This window comes from Moschus berezovskii, chromosome 24, assembly GCF_049115385.1.
Source record: "Moschus berezovskii isolate FMDL1 chromosome 24, NW_MosBer_1.0, whole genome shotgun sequence".
In the NCBI taxonomy this organism is placed as follows: Eukaryota; Metazoa; Chordata; class Mammalia; order Artiodactyla; family Moschidae; genus Moschus; species Moschus berezovskii.
Genome location: NC_142483.1, coordinates 12,669,565 through 12,693,578, shown reverse-complemented (window position 1 = coordinate 12,693,578; position 24,014 = coordinate 12,669,565). Strand labels below are relative to the sequence as shown.

General features: G+C 44.4%; 1 protein-coding gene across 4 annotated transcripts in view; it reads left to right on the top strand.

Annotated features, from left to right (window-relative positions):
* The first annotated feature begins 6,161 nt into the window (after positions 1–6,161).
* Positions 6,162–24,014, top strand: part of RFT1 (RFT1 glycolipid translocator homolog) — a 47,197-nt gene continuing 29,344 nt past the window's right edge. For all 4 annotated transcript variants that reach the window (XR_008684165.2, XR_008684166.2, XR_008684164.2 and 1 more), the window contains exons 1-6: positions 6,162–6,242; positions 9,944–10,029; positions 11,728–11,844; positions 12,988–13,177; positions 14,176–14,277; positions 18,177–18,314. Coding sequence is in view for 1 of the 4 variants with exons in the window: in XM_055414071.2 (XP_055270046.2) it covers positions 6,180–6,242; positions 9,944–10,029; positions 11,728–11,844; positions 12,988–13,177; positions 14,176–14,277; positions 18,177–18,314 (696 nt within the window). In the remaining 3 variants the exon portion in view is untranslated. The remainder of the gene's footprint in view (positions 6,243–9,943; positions 10,030–11,727; positions 11,845–12,987; positions 13,178–14,175; positions 14,278–18,176; positions 18,315–24,014) is intronic.

Below are 24,014 nucleotides of genomic sequence, written 5' to 3'. Positions count from 1 at the left end.
CAGGAAGCCTTGGCAGGGCAGGGCTAGTGGCTGGTATATGGGACCATGCCCTGCTGTCCTGCTTTCACCCAGCTGAGGTCCAGGGCACCACTTGCTGTATCTTCTGTTCTGCTTCCCCACCCACCAGCTACCTCCCTCTCTGTTCTGATGCCCCAGGAGTCTAACTGGCTTGGCGACAGCCCTGGCACTCCCTCTAGCTTTGTAATAAAATAGCCAGCTCAGGTCAACTTTCCCTGGCAGGGAGGCTACCTGGCACAAAGAGCAAAAAGGAGGGGGGAAGCTTGGGGAAAGCTCCTTCAATGACAGCTAATTACAGCCCAGTGTTCTTCCAGGGGTCAGTTGTCCCCCAAACTAAGGGACCCCCAGGAAAGGACTCTTATCATCATTATCATTAATCATTTTGGACCTTGCCATGAGCTAATAAATCTCATCTACCTTTAAACATTTTTGTAACTGAATTAAAAAATTATTTTATGTATGCATTCATTCAGTCGGGATTGAAATGTCCACTGCACGTTGGGCACCAGAGCTCAATGTTGATCACCAAGAGTCGCAAACTTTTTCTTTAAAAGTAAATATTTTCAGTTTTTCAGGCCAAACTACTCTGCTACTGTAGTAGGACAGTAACTATAGATAACAAGTAAACGAATGGGTGGATGTGGCTGTGTCTCTATAAAACTTTATTTGTGGGGAGGGGCAAGATAGGGGTGGAGATTAAGACGTACAAACTACTATGTATAAAATAAATGAGCTAGGACTTCACTGGTGATCCAGTGGGTAAGAATCTGCCTTGCAACGTAGGGGACATGAGTTCGATCCCTTGTTGGGAAACTAAGGTCCTACATCCCTTGGATCAACTAAGCCTATAGGCTCTGGAGCTCATGTGCCACAGCTAGAGACTCCATGTGCCACATGATGCAATGAAGGCCCTTCATGTTGCAACTAAGACCTGAAACAGCCAAATAAATAAATAAATATTATAAAAATTAATGAGTTATAAGGATATGTGAGAAAACAGGGAATATAGACAACATTTTATAATAATTATAAGTGAAATATAACCTTTAAAAAATGTGAATCATTATGTTGTTCACCTGAAACTTAGATAATATTGTATATCAACTATACCTCAATTAAAAAAATAATAATTTGAAAACACAGTGGAAATGTACAACATGAGACCAATTTTCTAAATAAAAAAGAACCTTTATATGTGGACGCTGAAATCTGAATTTCATGAAATTTTCATGTGTCATGAAATAGTCTTCTTTTGATTTTTCCTAATGATTTACAATTCTAAAAATTATTCTTAGCTTGCGGGTGGTATAAAATAGGCAATAGCCAATGGGTCTCAGCTCACCAGCCCTGAGCTTAGCCCTCTGCACAAGAACTATGGAGTGTGCCAGGCCCCGTTGGTGCCAATACCTTTAACAGAGGGGAGGCCTTTAGAGCAGCTCAGTGCTGAGGCGGGGGAGAACTTCAAGCCCACTGCATCTCAATCTCTGCAGCTCTCCTAAAGTCCTGATCTGTAACACCCACCTCATGAGTTGTTGAGAGAATAAAGGGGTTAGTCCATGCATGTACAGTGCTCCCAGGAGCACCTGACATGGAGTTAGCGCTCAGTGCTCACTGACTCTCATCACAGTTCTTTCTCTCCCACACACCCTTGTACCAAACATGACTCCGGGCACAAAGCATCTGCTCAGTGTCTCCTTGCTAAATCCTATCCTCTGGAATGAGAGAAAAGGGCTTTTGACTCCCTGCCCAAAAGTCCCTTAGAGTCTGTACCTTGGACTCCTGGGAGACTTTGCACTTTGGACTTACCTTGGAGAATTTCCTCCTTGGCTTCTTTGCCCCCAGTGAAACGATTCCCTAGTCACTCAGCCCACCCAGATGACTAGGGTTAGAGTATGCTGACATGAAGAGCTGTTGGCCGGTTGTGCTCCAAGGAGGAGCTGTGGAGGAGGCAGCTGCTTTGCTGGGGATAAAGGGAGACAGGGCCTACCTCACCTGCCAGCCTAAGGTCTGAGGGGGTGGGCAGGCAGCCTAGGTCAAGGCCTTGGACATCTCAGCCCACAGGCCGAATAGCTCAACCCTTCAGCATTTTGCTCTCCTCTCCAAGTAGATGTCTAATTTGCTCTGCCTTCCAGAACAGCACTCCTCCCTTCCCTTCTAAGAGCCTCTATTACCTTATTTCATTTTTTCATAGCACTTATCCCTTTGTGAAATTGTAGTATTTGTTTACTGGGGTATTATCCCCCCCAGTCTTCCTTCCACTAGAATTTAAACTGCTGAAGGGCCAGACTTTTGTCTACTTTAATCCTTACAATTGCCATCAAAAGACAGATGATATCCCCTATTTAATAGCTGAGCATATTGAGGTTATCTGGTTCATGAGTGGCAGAATGAGGATTCAGGGCCAGCTCTGTCTAATAGTCAAAAGCTTACATTCTGAGTCTCTGCCATAAGACAGAGCTTGATTAACCTGGCAAGATGGGAGTGGGGGGAGTGCATAGGCCTTGAGTTCCATAGTCTGTTTCCAGCAGCAGTTATAGGTCAGGAAGCATTCATGGATGTACTAGGAACTTTCTCTGCCACTGCTTCAGGAGGCAAAGTCAAGAGGCCTTCATTCCTGACTTCTTGGAGCCCATGGGATGTCTAGACATAGTCTAGTCTCTTCACTCCAAAGCAGACTGTGCTAAGCTGCTAAGGCAGCTGCTTTGCTGGAGATAAAGGGATCCAGGGCCTACCTCACCTGCCCGCCTGAGGTCTGAGGGGGTAAGCAGGCAGCCTAGGTCAAGGCCTAGATTACAAAGTGCTTTACAGGTGCTATCTTAGTCTGGTTAGGCTGCTGTAATAGTATAACATAGACTGGTTTAAACAATAGGAATTTATTTCTTGTAGTTCTGAAGGCTGGGAAGTCTAAGATAAAGTGCTGGCTGGTTCAGTTCTTGGTGAGAGCGCGCTTCCTGGTTTGCAGCCAGCCTCCTTCTTGCTGTATCCTCACAGGGCAGGGAGAGAGTTCCTCTCTATTCACTTCTTGGAAGGTCACTATCCCCATTCATGAGGCCTCCACTCTCATGACCTAATTGCCTACCAAGGGCCACACCTCCAATTACAACCACATTGGAAATTAGGGCTTCAACATATGAATTTTGGGATGACATATTCAATCCACAGGAGGTGCTGTTGTACTCACAAACACTGGAGTCTGGGAGGATAGGTGGTGCCTCACGGAGGGCATTTTGGGCAGAGATAGCAGCAGAGCAAAGGCCAATTAGGGCCTGTAAGGGATCTGAGATTGCATCCAAGTACTGCATTTAGGACTCTTTTGTTGACCATGATGGCTACTCCATTTCTTCTAAGGGATTCCTGCCCACAGTAGTAGATATAATGGTCATCCGAGTTAAATTCACCCATTCCAGTCCATTTTAATTCACTGATTCCTAGAATGTCGACGTTCACTCTTGCCATCTCCTGTTTGACCACTTCCAATTTGCCTTGATTCATGGACCTAACATTCCAGGTTCCTATGCAATATTGCTCTTTACAGCACCGGACCTTGCTTCTATCACTGGTCACATCCACAACTGGGTATTGGTTTTGCTTTTGCTCCATCCCTTTATTCCTTCTATAGTTATTTCTCCACTGAGCTCCAGTAGCATACTGGGCACCTACTGACCTGGGGAATACCTCATTCAGTATCCTATCATAAGCAACTGTTAGAACTGTACATGGAACAACAGACTGGTTCCAAATAGGAAAAGGTGTACGTCAAGGTTGTATATTGTCACCCTGCTTATTTAACTTATATGCAGAGTACATCATGAGGAACACTGGGCTGGAAGAGGCACAATCTGGAATCAAGATTGCTGGGAGAAATATCAATAACCTCAGATATGCAGATGACACTACCCTTATGGCAGAAAGTGAAGAGGAACTCAAAAACCTCTTGATGAAAGTGAAAGAGGAGAGTGAAAAGGTTGGCTTGAAGCTCAACATTCAGAAAACAAAGATCATGGCATCTGGTCCCATCACTTCATGGGAAATAGATGGAAAAACAGTGGAAACAGTGTCAGACTTTATTTTTTTGGGCTCCAAAATCACTGCAGATGCTGATTGCAGCCATGAAATTAAAAGACGCTTGCTCCTTGGAAGGAAAGTTATGACCAACCTTGATAGTATATTAAAAAGCAGAGACATTACTTTGCCAACCAAGGTCCGTCTAGTCAAGGCAATGGTTTTTCCCGTGGTCACGTATGGATGTGAGAGTTGGACTGTGAAGAAGGCTGATCGCCGAAGAATCGATGCTTTTGAACTGTGGTGTTGGAGAAGACTCTTGAGAGTCCCTTATACTGCAAGGAGATCCAGCCAGTCCATTCTAAAGGAGATCAACCCTGGATGTTCATTGGAGGGACTGATGCTAAAGCTGAAACTGCAATACTTTGGCCACCTCATGCGACGAGTTGACTCACTGGAAAAGACTGTGATGCTGGGAAAGGTTGGGGGCGGGAGGAGAAGGGGACGACGGAGAATGAGATGGCTGGATGGCATCACCGACTCTGTGGACATGAATTTGAGTGTACTCCGGGGGTTGGTGATGGACAGGGAGGCCTGGTGTGCTGTGATTCATGGGGTCGCGGAGAGTCGGACACGACTGAGCGACTGAACTGAACTGAACTGAACTGAAGGGATCTGAAAGGACAGAGTCTAGAAAGTTTCAGGGAAAGGGCAGTGTTAGTGTGAAAGGGGGTTGAAATCATCTAGGGCCTAAAAGAGATAGACAGGACTTTCTATGGCCTGCATAGCAGATGATAGCATGACAGAACAACTGATGACTGTTTTAGGCACTTGATATTTTCTGAAGCACTTCTCTGTTCTCACAACTGGTGTGTGTAGATAAGAGAGGCACATTTAAGATCAGGAGTCTGGGGTCTGTTCCACCCATGTAGAAACTGTATATACACGAACAAGTCACTTCACATATCCAGGTCTCACCTTACTCCTCTCTGACAACAGGGTCCAATTTTCAGCACTTGAGAAAGCATTACACAAAATCACACATGTGAAGATGTTGAATTTAACTTCTGGTCCTCAGTGTTTTCTCTGTAAAAGAGGGACAGTTTTGTCCAGTCTGATTCAGGGGACCATGGCCGTGATGTTGTAAGCGAAGGCCAAATTATCAAGACTCTTTTATTCAAGGTCCTTGAATAGTTTGTTCCTATTGGCACATGAAGCCAGGGAAAGTAGGGTTTCTTGGTTGATGGGCTTGGAGCTTTAGAGAAGGGGCTTTGGCTACTTTAACAGCGTCTCTTAGTATGGTCACAATATTTAATTTATTTCGGACGCGTAAAGGACAGACACCAAAATCACTGCAGATGCTGATTGCAGCCATGAAATTAAAAGACGCTTACTCCTTGGAAGGAAAGTTATGACCAACCTAGATAGCATATTAAAAAGCAGAGACATTACTTTGCCAACCAAGGTCCGTCTAGTCAAGGCTATGGTTTTTCCCGTGGTCATGTATGGATGTGAGAGTTGGACTGTGAAGAAAGCTGAGCGCCGAAGAATTGATGCTTTTGAACTGTGGTGCTGGAGAAGACTCTTGAGAGTCCCTTGGACTGCAAGGAGATCCAACCAGTCCATTCTAAAGGAGATCAATCCTGGGTGTTCATTGGAAGGACTGATGCTAAAGCTGAAACTCCAATCCTTTGGCCACCTCATGCGACGAGTTGACTCACTGGAAAAGACTGTGATGCTGGGAAAGGTTGGGGGCGGGAGGAGAAGGGGACGACGGAGAATGAGATGGCTGGATGGCATCACCGACTCTGTGGACATGAGTTTGAGTGAACTCCGGGAGTTGGTGATGGACAGGGAGGCCTGGCGTGCTGTGATTCATGGGGTCGCAGAGAGTCGGACACGACTGAGCGACTGAACTGAACTGAACTGAGGGACAGACACACAAACCACCGATCAGCACAAACCTTAGCGGTGACGCGGTGCAACTACACTGACGCACCCGAACCCTTGCCCCCTTAAAGGGCCAGATCTTCCAGTGCCCCGCCTCCGCCGTACGAAAACTGCCAATCAGCGAGCGAGTCATTCGGTGACGCAATCTTCTCGCGACGAAGTCGGTTGTCGGCGGCGTTTCCTGATGACAGAGCCCGTGCGCCGAGGCTATGGGCAGCAGGGAGGTGCTGGGCCAGGCGGCCCGGTTGGCCTCCTCAGGTCTGCTCCTTCAGGTACTTTGGGCGACTGGCCCCAGCCCGTCTTGCTGCCGGGATTCACGGGGAGGCCCTCGGGCCCTTGAGAGCCCATTCCGGCGGGGACACAGCTAATACGGAGGGGTTTGACGAGAGGCGGTGGCGCCTGAGAGGGGACACCTGGGCCCAGAGCTGGGAGACTGTAGACAAATCACTTCCCTTTTGAGCATTCTGTTTCCCATATGGCAGTAGGGGAGGGATGCCTCGGGTACTCTAGAATTTTTTTAAGGCAGGGTTCTTTTGTTTGTTTTTTTAATCCATGTCCCACTCCTTACCTCAAACACTTTTTTTCAAACTTTGATCCCCACTGAGTTCAGAGAGACAGTATGGCATAGCTAAGAACAGGGACCTGGGTTCAGACATGCCTGATTTGGAATCTTGGTTCTATCATGTGCTTGCTGCATGACCCAAGATTCCTCCTCATAAAATGGGAGTAATAACAGTACCTGTGTCATAAGGTTGCTCTGAGGCTGGGTTGGGCTTATCTGGATAATTGTTCCCTAACACAGTAGTATGTTGACTACATCTTCCTTCTGGCAGCGTGCCCGTGAACAAATCACTTACTCTTCTTGGCCCTAATCTTTATCATCTGTCAGTTGTAGTACATGCCAGTTGATCCAAATGTTATCATAAAGATTCTTTTAACCCTAGACCCAGGTCATTCTAAGTCATTTAGCCATGAAGCCAGGTCATTCATGTGTTTCATTTTTTCTCTGTCTTGCTCTTGAGCCTTTCAACCCTTACTCACAAAAGCCCTGAATCTACTCTCTGCCTTAATTTTTAGAGAGGCAGCTTTACACGTGGAGGTTGAAAGAATCAGGCAGACCAGGGCTCACATTAGGGCCTTGTCATTTGCTAAGTGCCTGCCTTTGGTGAAAATCTCTTGACTTCTACAGTCATCAGTTTCTCATCTTAAATGAGAATGATAATGCAACCTCATAATGTCATTTGGCATATTGTAAATACTTACTTGTACTGCAAGGAGATCCAACCAGTCCATTCTAGAGGAGATCAATCCTGGGTGTTCATTGGAGGGACTGATGCTAAAGCTGAAACTGCAATACTTTGGCCACCTCATGCAACGAGTTGACTCACTGGGAAAGACTCTGATGCTGGGACGGATTGGGGGCAGGAGGAGAAGGGGACGACAGAGAATGAGATGGCAGGATGGCATCACCGACTCTATGGACATGAGTTTGAGTGAACTCCGGGAGTTGGTGATGGACAGGGAGGCCTGGCGTGCTGTGATTCATGGGGTCGCAGAGAGTCGGACACGACTGAGCGACTGAACTGAACTGAACTGAAATACTAAATGTTAGCTGTTGTTATTATGGTAATATGAACTTTGTAAATGGTCATTGTAGGAATGAAATGAGATGAGCTACATAAGGCACGTAGAATTCCTTGCAAAATATGCACTTAGTTAGCTATTCATGTAACCCTAAATTAGGTGAATCCCAAGTTACTTAGTTGTATTTCTTTTCTATTTCACCACATTGATAGCTGTTTGAATTTAGTACTTCATCCACAATGTTGATTGTTCAACCTTTGACGATATCTTACTACTGAGATTGGCTTCATAAAAAGAAAACAAGTCATAGCAGAAAAGCCACTGGCCCAGGAGTCTGATGGCCTTAGCCATAAGGTCAAGTTGGGTCATTTGCTTTTCATGTGACATATCCCTTTGCTCTGAGACTTACTTGCTTCCTGTGCATTTATCTGGTTGCGTTTAGGGATCAGCTAATTAACAGAAGTGAAAGGGCTTTTTAGAAAAAACTGTCAAGTCCTTTACAAAGTTAAATGAAGACTGTGTTGCTAATAAGGGCCACAATATGGAGCAAATATAGGGAATGTGAACAACCTCATAGCTTCATTAGCTCAAACCTTAACTTAAGCCAATTAGGTATGGATATGGCCTGAGACATTAAGTTTATTGGCAACAATAACTTGGAAGTTAACATAGATGTGTTGATATGTTTATTTTTTGGTCATAGCATGTGGGATCTTAGTTCTCCAACCAAGGATGGAACCCACATCTCTTGCACTGGTAGTGTTGAGTCTTAACCACTGGACCACCAAGGAAGTCTCTGTGTGTGTGTTTGTGTGTGTGTTTAATAACCATAATGTTTAGGTTTCTTGGAGTGTTTTAATTCAGTCTTGTGTGCTTTCTCAAATTACAGTGCAGGCACTTGAGGTATAGTAGTTTTGTAATTACACTCTGTTCTGCAAGAATTTGAGAGTTTATTGCCTGTCTTCACTCTAAGCCAGCCATAGTGAAATTATTAATTCCTTTTATTGTATGCACTTTTCAAAAATGCTTTCACTTCTATGGTGTTGTTTGGTCCTTGTTATCAACTCTGTGAGACAGGTAGCCTCATTTGACAGAGATGAAAATTGAGGCTTACAAAAATTCGAAGGCAAGTTTAGCTAAATGGTGAGTTGAGATGCTGAGCTGAGAAAACTTTTTCTGTTAAGAGCTACATGAATTTGTTTCAAATCTCTAAAACTGAATACAGAATTTGGTGTCTTATGTATGTACCTGCATGCTTCTCAGGAGAGGCTACCGAGCTTTCCTGAGATTTTCAAAAGGTCATCTTGGACTCCATCAAGATGAAGTCTTGGCTTTGGAGACCTTGCTGCTTTGTGACACTTTGGGGACCATGTTAGACTGCAGTCTCCCTTTTGGTCATACCTTTTCCCAGAGATATACTGTGGGTAATATCACTGCGGTCCATTGGCATACTTCAGTTGAATCTTCCAGGTAATAACTGTTCACGTGTAACTCAGAGTGCTTGACACAGAAGTGATCTGTCCTTTGCATCATTTCCTCTGGAGTGCCCTTGAGTTCTGCCTGTGGTGCTGCAAGGTTGCAGAGGGGGTGCACTTAGTGAGGCTTGCACCCCAGCCATTATCCTCATTTGGCAGCCTCATTTAATCACAACCTGTTTTTCTCTGTCTCATGGGAAGAATTCTTTGCTCAGGTGGTTTTTTGAATTGACCGGGTTGAAAATCTTGGGGCATTTCCTTTTCCAATGGCATTATTTAGACTTTTCCTTTTCCCTCTATTTTATATTATCTTATTGCAGTTGTTTTAAAGATATTTCATCTCCTCTCTGAAAAATGGCAAATATTCAGTAAACACATGTAGCCTTTTCTGCTTCCCAATTGACAAAACTAAAATTCAAAGAGATTCAGTGTCAGTATCAGATCCTTGGGTATTACTAGGCAGAAAAGAAGGAGACGTTAGACTCCATGATTCTTGCTAAGTGTGATGTATCATGCAGTCTTCCACTTGCTAAGTGCATGCTCTTTCTGAATAGGTTGAAGGGAGGGCCACTGTGAAGCACTAACAAGAATTCCGTTTTTGCCCACTGGAGTGCCTGACTTTGAACCTGAAGAAATTCAGTGACTCTGTCATAGCTTCCCTCTTCTTGTCAGTAAACTAGGGAGACTTCCAAGCACCTTGGGCTCTTTGACCATTGCACATGAGTGCCAAGAGACCCCAAGGAATGAGATTTCAGAAGCAGCACAGACAACTTGAACATTTTAGAAAGAATCTCTCTGACAAAGCTTCTGTATGTCATTACATTAAGAAGAGCAGCCATCTTGTGTTCATTTCAGCAAAGTAAACCTTCCTAATATAGTTTATTCTTATGTATTTGTCTTCTTTTTTTTGGTAGGTGTTGTTTCGATTAATCACCTTTGTCTTGAATGCATTTATTCTTCGCTTCCTATCGAAGGAAATTGTTGGCATAGTGAATGTCAGGTAAGAAGGAGTGTACCCTGGCATTGTCCACAGCTCGCATCCCTAGTTGGGCTTTCTTCAAACTTTGTACCTGTGTGTCACCCTCAGATTATAGAAGCCTGGGTCTTTACCAGAAGCAGAGTGGGCAGAGGTGGAGCCTGCTGGGTTTGGGGGGTGAGCGGGCTATGTTGCTTCTAATGGACCCGTGGTGTGTTTTCCATTAGCTGCCTCCAATTGCACATTTCTCTGCCAGCTCTTCCACTGTAACTGCTCTTAGAACCCAGGAGAGGCGTGGGAGTAATTCACTGCAAACTCCAACTCAGGTACAATCCTGTGTTCTTGTCCTGCTGACAGCAAAGGAAGCAGGAGTTCTGCAGATCGTGAAGATGTGCTTTGTAATTGCAGGCCCAGAGCAGCCACCTTCCCTCCCTCCTTAGTGAATTTTATAATTGGAAAGTGGCAGTAGGATGAGAACTGAGTCCTTGTCATTAGTTCCTTGGAGGCTCTTGGAACGCCAGCTTGCTTTGTCTTTTGGACTCTGTTTCTTCTACTCTCCTCCTGTGTTCACGGACACCCACACATATTCTGTCTTCCCAAATGACACAAAAGTATATGAAGCGATGTGCGTGCTCAGTATAGCTCAGGTTCTCAGGTGTGTCTTCACATTCTGGTAAACAAGACAGTATGTTCCAGACAGCATTTTACGTCTATAATAATACTTACTGAACATATGGTCTTGGTGCCATTCTCAGAGCTTTAATGAAGGCTCTCAAACTTTGCTAGGCAAAGGAATCATCTGTTGAGCTTTGTACTAGGTGGGGCTGAGGAGGTGCCGGGAACTGAATTTTGACAGTTTTTCTCAGGTGATTTTGAAGTAGGGGCCATGCTTTGAGAAATGCTGTTGTAAAAACAGGAAGGAAGAGGGCCAAGGTCTCTTAGGTACTCAGACTTTAAAGCAGTTTGGGCCTCTGCCCAGCTGGCCTTCCCCAGACTGCCAGATCCCTGCACTGACAGCCCTTGTCTGGCCTGTCCACCTGCTTAAGGTATGGTTCACTCTCATTTGGGCTGATGCACTGAGCTGCAGGATGGTCCCTGGGCAACCTCAGGTACCTTTACCCTGGGCCGTCCCCACTCTGGCTTCATCCAGGTCACTGCCTGCTGAGGAAAGGGAACCATAGCTACTCTTTGCTAAGGTACAGGAGGATCCACCTAGGTGCTGCCCTCCAGGAGGGATGCAGGCAGGTCTTGCTCATCTGGGTTACAGCAGCCGCAGTCATGGCTGCCAGCCTTGTTGCCTGCATTGAGATTCTACACCCAGGAGAGCCTAAACTTTTTTCACAGGGGCCATTGGGTCACCAGTGTCAGGGTGGCTGGGAGGCCCTCTGTGTGGGGTCATATCTTGTCCTTTTTTCCTCCTTATGGTCAGAGGCACACCTCTGCATAGGCACAAAGGCTGCAGCCTCTGGGGGCCACTGTGGCAGTTTCTCTCCTAGGCATAACTCTCTGTGGGCACCCACTCATGTGTCCCATATTGGGTTCCTAACTCTGTTACTGCATGGGTCCAGTTAGTTGGGGAAGGGGCTTCTGTGAGAAGCCACTGCCCCTCCATGTCACCACCAAGATAACTGAGACTGTTCCTCCTCCCTGTTGCTGGAAAAGCCCCGAAGTTGTCTCTATGAGAAGACTACGCATCATATTGATTTTGCTTTTCCTTTGTAGACTAACACTGCTTTACTCGACCACCATCTTCCTGGCCAGAGAGGCCTTCCGTAGAGCATGTCTGAGCAGGGCCACCCAGCGAGACTGGAGCCAGACTGTCAACCTCCTGTGGCTCACGTGAGTTGTGCTTTGGCCGCAGACAGTTTCACGGAGGCAAGTGTAGTATGTGTGAGAAGTTAAACAGCATTTCTTGCCTAAAGCTGAACAGTCTCCAGCATGGGTTTTGCCATGGACTTCTGGGCCATTGGCATGGGGCAGGAAGGGGAGGATGTCTGTGTAAAGGAGCTTCCCTGGCTGTTTTCTCTCAGGACAGCCAGGAGCCAGGAGGAGGCTTTGAGTGGGGGTTTCTATGCCACGTTTCTAACCCCATTTCTACCCACTTCAACCTCAGAAACATCAGAGGCTGTTTCTGCTGTTTTGATTCCCACTGAGCCTGTGCCATCTTTTTTATTCCTAACCATTTCTCTTTACAGTATTTTCTGATCTTTTAACAGCCACTTATTATTTTTTGAAAGCCTTTGAAGTGTTTCTTTGTATCTTTCTTCCATTTTGTCTTGTTGATTTCACTTCCGAGCCTTTTAAATATTCTTGAGGACCAAGTTTATCAGCTAAAAATTGTAATGGCTCTTCTACAGTTTAGATCCTGCCGGGAGGCCTGGTGGTAATAAAATGGTTTCCCAGTCCTTCCCTTGCATAACTCTTTATTACCTCATGGAGGTGACTGTTGTAAGGACTGGTAGGTGTTTATTTTATTAGAGGAATGACTGTTAGCCACCCAGTCATGCTGAAGAGCCTTCTAGTCACACCTGAAGGGATACTGTGCGCTGGACTACCAGTTATTTGAAGTATAAGACCAGCTCTATACCATCCTTTTGTCGTTCTAAGTGAAAACAGCAGGCACTTCTGGGAGTTATAAGTCAGTGTAACACAGTGGATAGGAGCAGGCTTTGGAGTTAGATCAGGATTGAGTCCTGCTTCTGCCCTTGACTCGCTGTTTAAGACCTTGGCCAAATTACCCAATGCCTGTCAGTCTTAGTTTCTTCATCTTGTAAGTGGGGGTAATGACAGAGTATTATGGTGAGGACTCAGTGAGATAAATGGGGTGAATCATAGTGCTTGGCATGTAGTAAGTGCCTGAATAAGTGGTAGCTGTTTTTATCATGACTATATTTCTTTTCTGTTAAGTGTTACTATTTTAATATATATTTATTTTTATTGTTATATTTAGCATATTGAAAGACATTTTTTCCCCTTTTCTAGAGTCCCTTTGGCTGTGTTTTGGTCCTTGTTCCTGGGCTGGGTCTGGCTACGGTTGCTCGAAGTGCCTGATCCTCATGTTGTCCCCCACTATGGAACTGGAGTGGTGGTGTTTGGCTTCTCAGCAGTGGTGGAACTTCTGGGAGAGCCCTTCTGGGTCTTGGCACAAGCACATATGTTTGTGAAGCTCAAGGTCGGTGTGCCTTCTGCTGTGAATGAGAAATGAGAAGAATAAACAAAAGAGTGGTTTTTTAAAAATGTTTTTGTAAGAGACAACGCTTTTCAAATTTGCATGTAAAATGTATTTTAAAAAAGGTAACATGATCAGTTTAGTTCATTCACTTGAGATTTGTCAGATGGGCTTGGTTGAAATTTACCTCTGCTGCACTATTAATGAAGAACAGACTTGCTAATAGAGAAGTTACTAGTTTAAATAAGAATTTAAGAGGACCATAGAAGTTTTTCAGGTTTTCCTAGTGATTCTATTTAATTGTATAATAATATTAACTTTTCATCTTTTAAAGTGTATTATTTGATTCATACATAACAATTTAGTATATAATATATAATTCTTACTACTACCTAACCCAAGAAATAGAGCAGTATATATTTTTTTTAATTAAAAAAATTTTTAATGTGGACCATTTTTAGTTTTGGGTAGCCATTCCCTTCTATAGGGTGTCTTCCCAAGCCACTGATCGAACACAGGTCTCCTGCACTGCAGGCAGATTCTTTACTGTCTGAACCACCACCAGGGAAGTGATACTTAGAAAACAATATAGTATATACCATATATATAAATCTTAAAGATCCGTGAACCTACTATCCAATCCAAGAAATAGAGCAGTATTTTTTTTTTAATTACAAAAATTTTTAATGTGGACCATTCTTAAAGTCTTTCTTGAATTTATTAAAGTTTTACTTCTGTTTTATGTTTGGTTTTTTGGCCAAAAGGCATGTGGGATCTTAGCTCCCCTCCTAGGGATCAAACCCGCTGCATTGGAAGGTGAAGTCTTAATCACTGAACTGCCAGGGAAGTCCCAGAGTAGAGCATTATAAATACTGTGTCCAACCGTATTACCCACCCACCCCTACCACCAGGGTAACCATTATCCCAGATTGTCTGCAATTCCTTTGCCTCTTTAGTTTCAGTAATGTCTCTAAAGTACACCCTTTACTGTGGGTTTTCAGGTGATTGCTGAGAGCCTGTCAGTGATCCTCAAGAGCGTGCTGACAGCCCTTCTTGTGCTCTGGTTGCCTCACTGGGGGCTCTACATTTTCTCTTTGGCCCAGGTAAGAGTTATGACTTTTAACTTTTGTATAATCTCTGTTTATCCATCTGTTTTTTACTCCTTGTTCCTGCTACTGCGTGGTTTACATTTGCAGTATTCATGCATGTGGAGAAGGCTGTAAGTTCTAGAAAGATGGTCTTGGCACTGCTTCTCCTCTGGCTGCCACGTCTGTCCAAGGCCGGATGTGGCCCTCACCAGGTCCCCACTGTGAGGGATACATGAAAGCTTCTGTAGATGTTCTGTGGGCAAGCCTATATCAAACTGATCTTTGATTGTCTGACAGTCTTCTGGAGGAGAAAAAAAAGCAGCAAAGGGGTGGGGTGGGAATCAAATTGCCTGTTATTTTCCCTGAATTTCAATCAATTGTTTTCAGAATAACAGGAATCTCTACCAAGCCTCTTTTAAACTTAGATTGAAATCTCTCCTAATTCAGAGGGTTTGAATCAAGTCATAGGAGGTATGTTTTCAGTTTTAGCAGTTTTGGCTTCAGTTCTATCCGATTCTCTAGTTCTAGTTCATCTTTCTAGTTCTATTAAAAATATAACTTATTTTTGTTGTTGTTGAGTTGTTTTTGTTGTTTAGTCACTAAGTCATGTCCTTGACTCTTTGTGACCCCATGGACTATAGCCTGCTAGGCTCCTCTGTCCATGGAATTTTCTAGGCAAGAATACTGGAATGGGTTGCCATTTCCTTCTCCAGGGGATCTTCAGGACCCAGAGATCGAACCCATATCTCATGCTTGGCAGGTGGATTCTTTACCACTGAGACACCTGGGAAGCCCCCCATAGCTAGACTGTAGGTGCTAATTTAAAAAATGAAACCTACCTCATGCGAGGAGTTAACTCACTGGAAAAGACTCTGATGCTGGGAGGGATTGGGGGCAGGAGGAGAAGGGGACGACAGAGGATGAGATGGCTGGATGGCATCACCGACTTGATGGACATGAGTTTGAGTGAACTCTGGGAGTTGGTGATGGACAGGGAGGCCTGGCGTGCTGTGATTCATGGGTTTGCAAAGAGTCAGACACGACTGAGCGACTAAACTGAACTGAACTGAACTGAAGATCAAATAGTTATCAGACCATCTCATAGTTAAAACTAATTTGTAATTTTTCTTAATATTTTGGAAGCAAGTTAAAATTCTTAGTAATGAGTTCTGTGAAAATGTTTTCCTGTGTCCTAGGCAAAAACTGCAGATATTTCTGTGAAATATAGAAGAGCTAGATTTAAAATTGTATATTAAGAATGAGAATTGCTTCCTAAAAGCAGCTTCTAACAATTGCATGTTTTAGAAATGTTACTTCTGATTATTTTTGCCACCATTTATTAGATCTAGAACTGCCATTCTCATTGTTCATCATTGTTTGTGATGTATTCTCCCTAATAGGATAGGAGGGTCATAGAGATGCCCAGTTATTGGTTGACTCTTCTTGGGAAAGGTACTTACATTATGATTTTCTGATTGTTGTAGCTCCCACCCAGGATACGTCATAGATCATAGGTCAGCTAGGCCAGTTCTGAGTTTGAGTTTTATTGGCATCCTTATCATAAGACTTGTGAAAGTTCTTTTCTGGGACATTGTCAGTCTCTGTGGGAGAGGTTGAAGAGCTAACAGCATCTCATATCAGCAGGGGAGCCCCACCTATAGCTCTGGGATTCCCCTTTCTCCAGCTTGCCTCCCGGTTCCTCCTGAAGCAGGTCCCTCAACCCTTGGCATCATGACTCAAATAGAAAGAGTCAGTCTAGAATAATAAAGAATTCTCACAATTCAATAACAAAAGACAAACCACCCCAGAAATGGGTCAAGGACTTGAATAGATATTTCTCCAAAGAAGATATATAATAAGTGCATGAACAGATGCTCAGCACTGTTAGTCATTAGGCAGATGTAAATCAAAACCACGATGAGTTACTGTTTTGCATCCACTAGGATGGCAGTTATCAAAAAGATAGGAAATAGCAAGTGTTGTTGAAGATACGGAGAAATTGGAACACTCATACATTGCTGATAGAAATGTAACATGGTGCAGCTGCTTTAGAAAACAATTCAGCAGTTCCCCAAAATGTTAAATATAGAGCTGCCACATAATCCGGGAATTCTACTCCTAGATATATACCCCAAAGAATTGAAGACAAACAAAAATCTGTATACAGGTGTTTGTAGTAATACTATTCACAATAGTCAAAAGGTGGAAGCGACTCAGATGTTCATCAGTTGATGAATGGATAAACAAAATATGGTATATCTATATAATAGAGTATTATTCAGCCGTAAAAATGAAATCCTGATATGTGCTGCTATGTAAATGAACCTTGAAACCATTATGCAAGTGAAAGAAACCAGGCAGTAAAGGCCACCCATTATTTGATTCCATTAATGTATAATGTCCAGAGTGAGTGAGTCCATAGAGATGAAAAGCAGATTAGTGGTTATCAGGGATGGAGGAATGGAGAGTGACTGCTTAATGGGCCAAGAGTTTCCTTTTAAAGTGATGAAAAATGTTCTGGAATTAGATAGTGGTGGTGGTTATACAGCATTGTGAATGTACTAAAAACCACTGCATTATATGCTGTAAAATGATTAAAATGGTCAATATTACATGAATTTTTCTTCAATCAAAAAGAGGGGCAGGGATCTTGTAGTTAGGATACTCTGTGAAGAGACTGTTGCTCCTCCCCAGACTGGTCACCAGGAAGGTGACAGGCAGGAAAGAGGGCTGGAAAAGGAGCTTGTTACAGAGGACGTTGGCATGAGATGGTGTGGCTCCCACAGCACTGCTTGTGTCTTAAAGGGTTTGAGGCATGAAAGAAGGCCGGTGGGTGGCAGGTCTGTCCCCAGGCGTCAGTGGGTTTGGAAAGCAGAGGGCCTGCACCTGCTAAATCCAGACTCCTCTTAGTCCTTGATGTGTGCCTTTTTTACATGATAAGCCTTGGTGTTTCCAGATTGAAAGTGGTGCCTGGAGATCCCAGTCCTTCTTGAGCTACTGTGCAATGATATTCTCAGGCTGAGAGTGGAGAAGGGAACTTGTAAAAAGGGGCTCTTGGGATACTCCTCCCCAACCTGCAGACAAAACCCCAGGCTGCTGCTCCTCACCAGAAGCCATCTTTCTGTCTCAGATGGGAAGAGGGAGGGGTTGTGGGGCCTTTTATCACCTCTTACCTCCCAGTCCTTTGGTAGCTCTTGCCCTGCCCATACGCTGGGCAGAGAGGAGAGCCAGCAGCTCAATTCTGCTTTTTAATCATAAGTCACAGGTTTCCAGGGTTTGTGGAAAATCCCCAACCCTGGATGATGGCACATCCCTGGATATTAGCACAGCCAGGACATGTGGATCCTCATGGTGTGCTGTCTTGGTGGAAAAGCCGTCCCTTTGGCCAGATACAAATTTTCTGAGAATGTATCTGACTTTGCTGTGTGGTTGCCCTAGTGGCTGTCTGTCTTGGAAGTTATGTTCTGCCTGCCTGGAAGAACTATTCTCCCAGTCAGGTGGAGTGTTGTGATGCCTTCCCCAGAGATGCTGCAGTGGAGCTGAGTGTTAGTGACTAGTACTGTTTTCCAGAAGGTGAGCTCAATAGAAAGTACAGTTAATTAAAACAGTTCTATTCCTTGACTGGCCTTTAAGGTCAAATCTATAGGCATGTCTTAGTTATGGTGATAGTGGTGGTGGTTTAATTGCTGAGTTTGTAGCCTGCCAGATTCCTCTGTCCATGGGATTTCCCAGGCAAGAATCCTGGAGTAAGGTTGCTATTTCCTTCTCCAGGAGATCTTCAGGACCCAGGGATTGAACCTCATCTCCTGCATTGGCAGGTGGATTGTTTACCAGTGAGCCACCCGGAAAACCCCTTCCTAATTATGCTTATATTAAGACAGTGTAATTAAGACCCACTGTTTTCTTTTTTTCAGCTTTTCTATACTACGGTTCTGGTGCTCTGTTATGTTATTTACTTTGCAAAGGTATTGGGCTCCCCAGAGTCAGCCAAGCAACAAGCTCTTCCTGTCTCCAGCATGACAGATCTGTTACCCAGTATGACAAGAAGTAGAGTAAGTAATGTATTTTGTCTCTTATCATTTTGATCACAGATGCTGGTTATCCTTGAGGGAAAGAAATGACAATTTATTGTTTATAGTTACAATAACAAAGATAATTTGATAACTCACGGTTATGAAGTGTCTGTTATGTGCTCAACCAAGGTTTCTAAATCTTGTCACTAATGACAATTTGTGTTGCATGATTTTTTAATTTTAATTAAAAAACTTTTATTGAAATGTAGATAATTTGTAATATTGTGTTAGTTTCAGGTGTATGGTACAGTGATTCAGTTATAGATACATATGTGTATATGCATATATATATTTGTTGTGTAGTTGCTAAGTCGTGTCCAACTCTTTTGTGGCCCCATGGGCTGTAGCCCGCCAGGCCCCTCTGTCCCTGGGATTTGGAGTGGGTTGCCATTTCATTCTCCAGGGTAGGCCACATCGTTTTTGTTGTGGGGGCTGTCCTTTGCATTGTAGGATGTATAGCGGCATTCTTGATCTTTACCCACTAGGTAGCAGTAGCTACCACCCCTCAGTTGTAACAACCAAAAGTATCTCCAGATGTTCCCCTGGGGGCCAAGATTGCCCCCAGTTGAGAAGCCCTCTGCCACTCCCTGTGCCAGATGATTTATATACCGTATTTAATGGTTACAGCAACTCTTTGGGGCTGACATTATTTTCTGTCTTTTAAGGTGGAGGAGCTGAGGCTTAGCAACTAAATGCCTGTTCAGGATGGGGTCAGAGTGAGGACAGGAGGCGGGTAGGCGAGACTCGCAGCAGAGCACAGGCTCTCACCCCGTGCTCACGCTCTCTGTTCTGCGCGGTCTCTTGGTGTTTCCCGGGCCTGACCTCCGGCACCGGCAGTCTGGAGGTGCTGACATTGCCGAAGGCCCCTGCGGGATTCCTTTGTCTAGTGTCATGCCACTCTCTCAGGTGATCTGCTTCCCCAGGTAGACAGTTGAGGCTTCCAGAGGCTGATGGGTGGAAGTGAGGCATAGTCTCTTTCTACTCAACACTTCAACTCTCGGTCCATTTGACTTTTATCTCCTGACTCTTGTGGGGTCAGAGCTAGAGTCTCCAGCCCAGGAGTCATGCAAGTGGTGTTTTACCACATTGCATCTGTGCGGTGGCTCTGTGACCTGCTCCCTCTGGGCTGATCCACTTTCTCTTTTTCTCGTACTTATTCGTTCACTGGAGGTGGTTCACTGAGTTGAGGTAAGGCTTCAGCTGGGCTTCTTAAAGCTCTTCTGTGATTACTTGAAAAATGTAATGAAGTATTTGGAATTCAAGTCTCAGAATGTTAGGAATCTTGTTGTACAGCTTTTCAAGAAAAACCTGATACGATGTAGCAAAGCCATGTATGTTCTTGTTAGAAGAAAGTTCTCCATTCTGATCAACTGGATCTTACCTTTCACCTAAATCAGCATCACAGTTTTTGGATGCCATGGTGCCTTATCTGCAGGCTTAGTGGATCAGGACTCCAGATCTTCTCTTACCTGGAGCTCCTTGCCCACAGAGCGCATCTGAGTACAGAAAAGTTCCTCTCCTCGAGTATTCCCCAGGGCCCACCTGTACCAAGCCTGGCCAGCTTGTCGTATTGGGCCACTGCCTGTGCCCAGCAGTATTTTCAAGTGCAGCTTTTGGACTGTTAATACAGGTAGAGAGAAAAGAGGAGGAGTTGGACAAGTGTGTTCTTAACCCTGTTATGGGCTTAGAACTATGACCTTCAGTTTCCTTATCTGTCAAATGGGCATAATGAGTTGTTCAGTCACTAAGGCGTGTCCAACTCAGCGACCCCATGGACTGCAGCACATCAGGCTCTCCTGTCCTTCACTAAGTAAGAGTACCTCCCTCCTAAGGTGGTCATGAGAGCCAGATGAGATGGGGACGTAAGGTGCTTAACGCTGTGGCCTGGCATGAGTGCTCATCCATAAATGACAGCCCACACCATCACCAGCACCTCACTGCTGCGCTCAGAGCTGGAGTAGCTCCGCTGGAGCATCCTAGCCAGGCAGACACTGATGACTGCTGAGAGTTCAGCGGCTTCATCTGTCCACCTGTCATGAAAGTACCCGTCCTCATATTGCTAGAGGCCTGAGCGTGAGAAGGTTGAGTGTACCTTCAATCTGTGGCAGCACTCCTCCTGACAGTGCCCAGCCTCTGCTTGGGTGCTCCCTGGGATTCAAACACGTGGGAAGCTGACTGCGTAGCCTTAGGGAGCTTCCTGTGCATTTGGGAGGCAGTAGGTACACGTCTGAAGCCTGCAGGACTCTCTTCAGATCTCTGAGCTCTCACTTCTTTTTAAAAAAAATTATTTATTTGACTGTTGTCAGGTCTTAGTTACAGCATGCAAATTAGTTCCCTGACCAGAGATGGAACCCGGGGCCCCTGCATTGGGAGCATGATGTCTTAGCCACTGGATCACCAGGAAAGTCCCAAGGGTCCTCACTTTTAAGGTGAGATTATTGGTCTACACGACCCCTGAGGCCCCTATTAAAGACTTACAGAGTTCTGTGGAAGTATTTGAACTTTGACAAAGAATTGTTTGTAATACCTGCCATTGACTGCATACTTACTCTGTGCCTGGCCCTAGGCTAAGCGCTTGGACTTCTGTCCTTAAACCTCATAGTAACTATGAGGTAAATACTATTGTCTCCCATTTCACAAATGAGAAAACTGAGGTTCAGAGGAGTTAGGTGATCCACCCCAAATCACACAGCTGGCTTTGGGCCCACTTCTTTCTAACTTCTGTTTGTGAAAAAACCTTAGTCTGTGTGTTTAATCTCTATGCTCTGAATTCGTCCAAAAGGAATTAGCTTATTGCCCAAAGTAATTATTTGTTTTACTTAAAGATTGGGAGGCTCTAGGTAGAGCAATTCATTATTTAAGTTTTGTTTGTTTTTTTTTTAAAGAAAAGAAGTGAGCTGAATCTGAATGCAGTGTGTGCCTACACCAGCCTAATTTGACTCTCTGGAGCACCTTTCTGTCCTGGGGGCTCCTTTGTATAAAACTGGTCAAACAAATTACATTTACTGTCAACTTGACCAAATTAGGAGATTTCTTTTCTCCTCTTATAGAATTCCATCTTCTTTAAAAGATACTTATTTAGCTTTAAAATAATGGCTTCCATTTACATCTTTTGTACTCTTTGACACTTCCGAGGGATTTAATATGCAAGATCAGCTAGCATTCAGGTAAAGCTGAGGAATTTAACACAGCTTTCATGTACTGAGCAGTATCTATGTTAAGCACTGTACCAGGTGCCCTGTGTGGGGTCCCTGCGCTCAGAATTTGCACTGAAGTCCTGAGATAGGACTTCCTATCCCATTTTGTAGGTGAGAAAACTGAGGCTTAACAAAGGTAAATATCTTGCCCATGGCCTTCGTACTCTGTAAGTCAGGAGCTGTAGGAAATTCCCTGGCAGTCTGGTAGGTAGGACTCAGCTTCCACTGCAGGGGGCATGGGTTTGATCCCTGGTTGGGGAGCTAAAGTCCTTCAAGCCACTTGGTGAAGTGAAAAAAAAAAAAAAGTGTCAGGAGCTGTAATTTGAGTTCTAGTCTCTGAGCTCAACTCCAAAACCTGAACCCTGCCACGAGGAGAGGAAAGGTTCAGGATCAGGAGAAGGCAGTGGCAATCATCTGTCATTTTTCAAGTGATGAGGACAGTGGAGGGTGGGTGGAAATGGGAGTGTGAACAAAACCAGGGCAGTCAACAGCCCTGCAGCAAGAGGGAGGGAGAGGAGTGCCGTGTAGGGTGTGGAGGTGATGGAGGGCAGGGGACAGGACCATGGCCCCTGTGACTCTTGAGAGGGTGGTAAAGATGCAGCTGGTTGGACCATTGTAAGTCAAAGGGGTTTGGGAAGTAGAAGAGTAACTTAGGGTAAAATACAGTGAACCCTGCGTTGTGATTCCACACCTTCTCCAGAGGTACTGCCCATCAGCTTTCGCCATCTGTACCTCAGTTTCTCCATCAGTACAGGGAGGCAGTGGAATGGTTTGTTGGTCAGAGGATTCTAGAGAAATTCATAGCTGGATAGATCAGCTCAGCTAGCTTTTGTGGAAGGGGCCTCTTTTGACTTTTCCAGGTGACAAATCCTTTCAGAACAGTAAAATCCCAAAGAATGCACTTCTTTTTCTACCACTTAGCAGATGCCTCTGAGTAGAAACCTAATCTCTGCTCAAATTTCCTGCCTCTCTATCATTAATGAGCATTTTGCAGTTAGTAAGCAGTGTGGCCATTCCTTCTAAACCATGGGTCCATTTAAACTGAAGGCATTAGGAGGAAGGAATGCCCAAGTATGAGCTTGCACATCAGATACGCTGTCATGATAGCACTCTCCTAAAGAACTTTTCTTTTTTTTTTTAAGGGCTCAGCCACCCTCCCTAACCAACAACCTGACTGGCAAGTAGGCTTCACAGAACCCTTGTGGACACATTGTAACTTTGAAAAGAGTTTGAAAAGAGCACAGTTACTACTTTGTAGACCACACACCTTGCCCCTCCAGAGGGCCAGCTGGCATGGAGAGGGCAAAGTGTGAGAGAGAGAAGGTGCTGCGCCCTGGCTCCCATGAAGCCAGCTATGGGCAGGATCAGTGTACGTCATCAGAGGATGATGTGGTCCACAGTGCCCTCTAGTGGTTTAGGGAGGTCTGGCACTCTGTTCTGGGAAAAGTAAATGTTCAATTTCCTTCTCTGTTCAGTTCATTTGTTCAGTCACTTAGTCGTGTCCAACTCTTTATGACCCCATGAACTGCAGCACGCCAGGTTTCCCTGTCCATCACCAGCTCCGGGAGCTTGCTTAAACTGTTGCCCATCGAGTCGGTGATGCCATCCAACCATCTCATCCTCTGTCATCCCCTTCTCTTGCCTTTAATCTTTCCCAGCATCAGGGTCTTTTCCAGTGAGTCAGTTCTTTGCATCAGGTGGCCAAAGTATTGGAGTTTCAGCTTTAGCATCAGTCCTTCCAATGAATATTCAGGACTGATTTCCTTCTCATGAGGAAAATTTACCCCTGGACTATAGCTACCTTGGCATTGGCTCCCAGTCCAGTGATGCACTGAAGTCAGTGTGGTTTGGAAGGATTCAAAACTACCCTCCAAATAGGAAAACAAGGTTCTGAAACCAAGGGGTGAGAAGATTTGAGGACTGGAAATGACCCTTGATTTTAAAGGGTGCTCTAAACTTGCTCTGTCCTAAATGGTAAGCAACAGCCACATGTGGCTGCAGAGGATTTGAAATTGAGATGAGCTATCAGTGCCCTCAATGCACACTGGATTTCAGAGAAGTAACATAAAAAATAATATGAAATGCTTCTAGTATTTCTTTTCATGTTGCCATGATAATAATTAGAGTTTAATCAAAGATTTTAAAGTGAATTTTACCAGTTTCTTTACTCATCACTGTAGGATGCTAAAAAACTTAAAATTATATTGTGGCATGCATTATATTTCTACGGAAATATAATGTCTTCTACACAGATGGACTTTGGGCTGAGATCAGGGGCCCATGTGATTGGGACAGGTTCCATAGCTAAAGTCGACATTTTGGAGAGATGCGGTGGTCTTGCATTTATGAATCACCCATTTCCTTCTAAAGAGCCCCCTGAAATCCCACCTTTGAAAAGTCATCAGTTTAAGTTAATGAGAACTTTTTTAAATGAAGGTACCTTGAGATTAAGAACCTGACACCTAAACTGAGTATTCTGGAA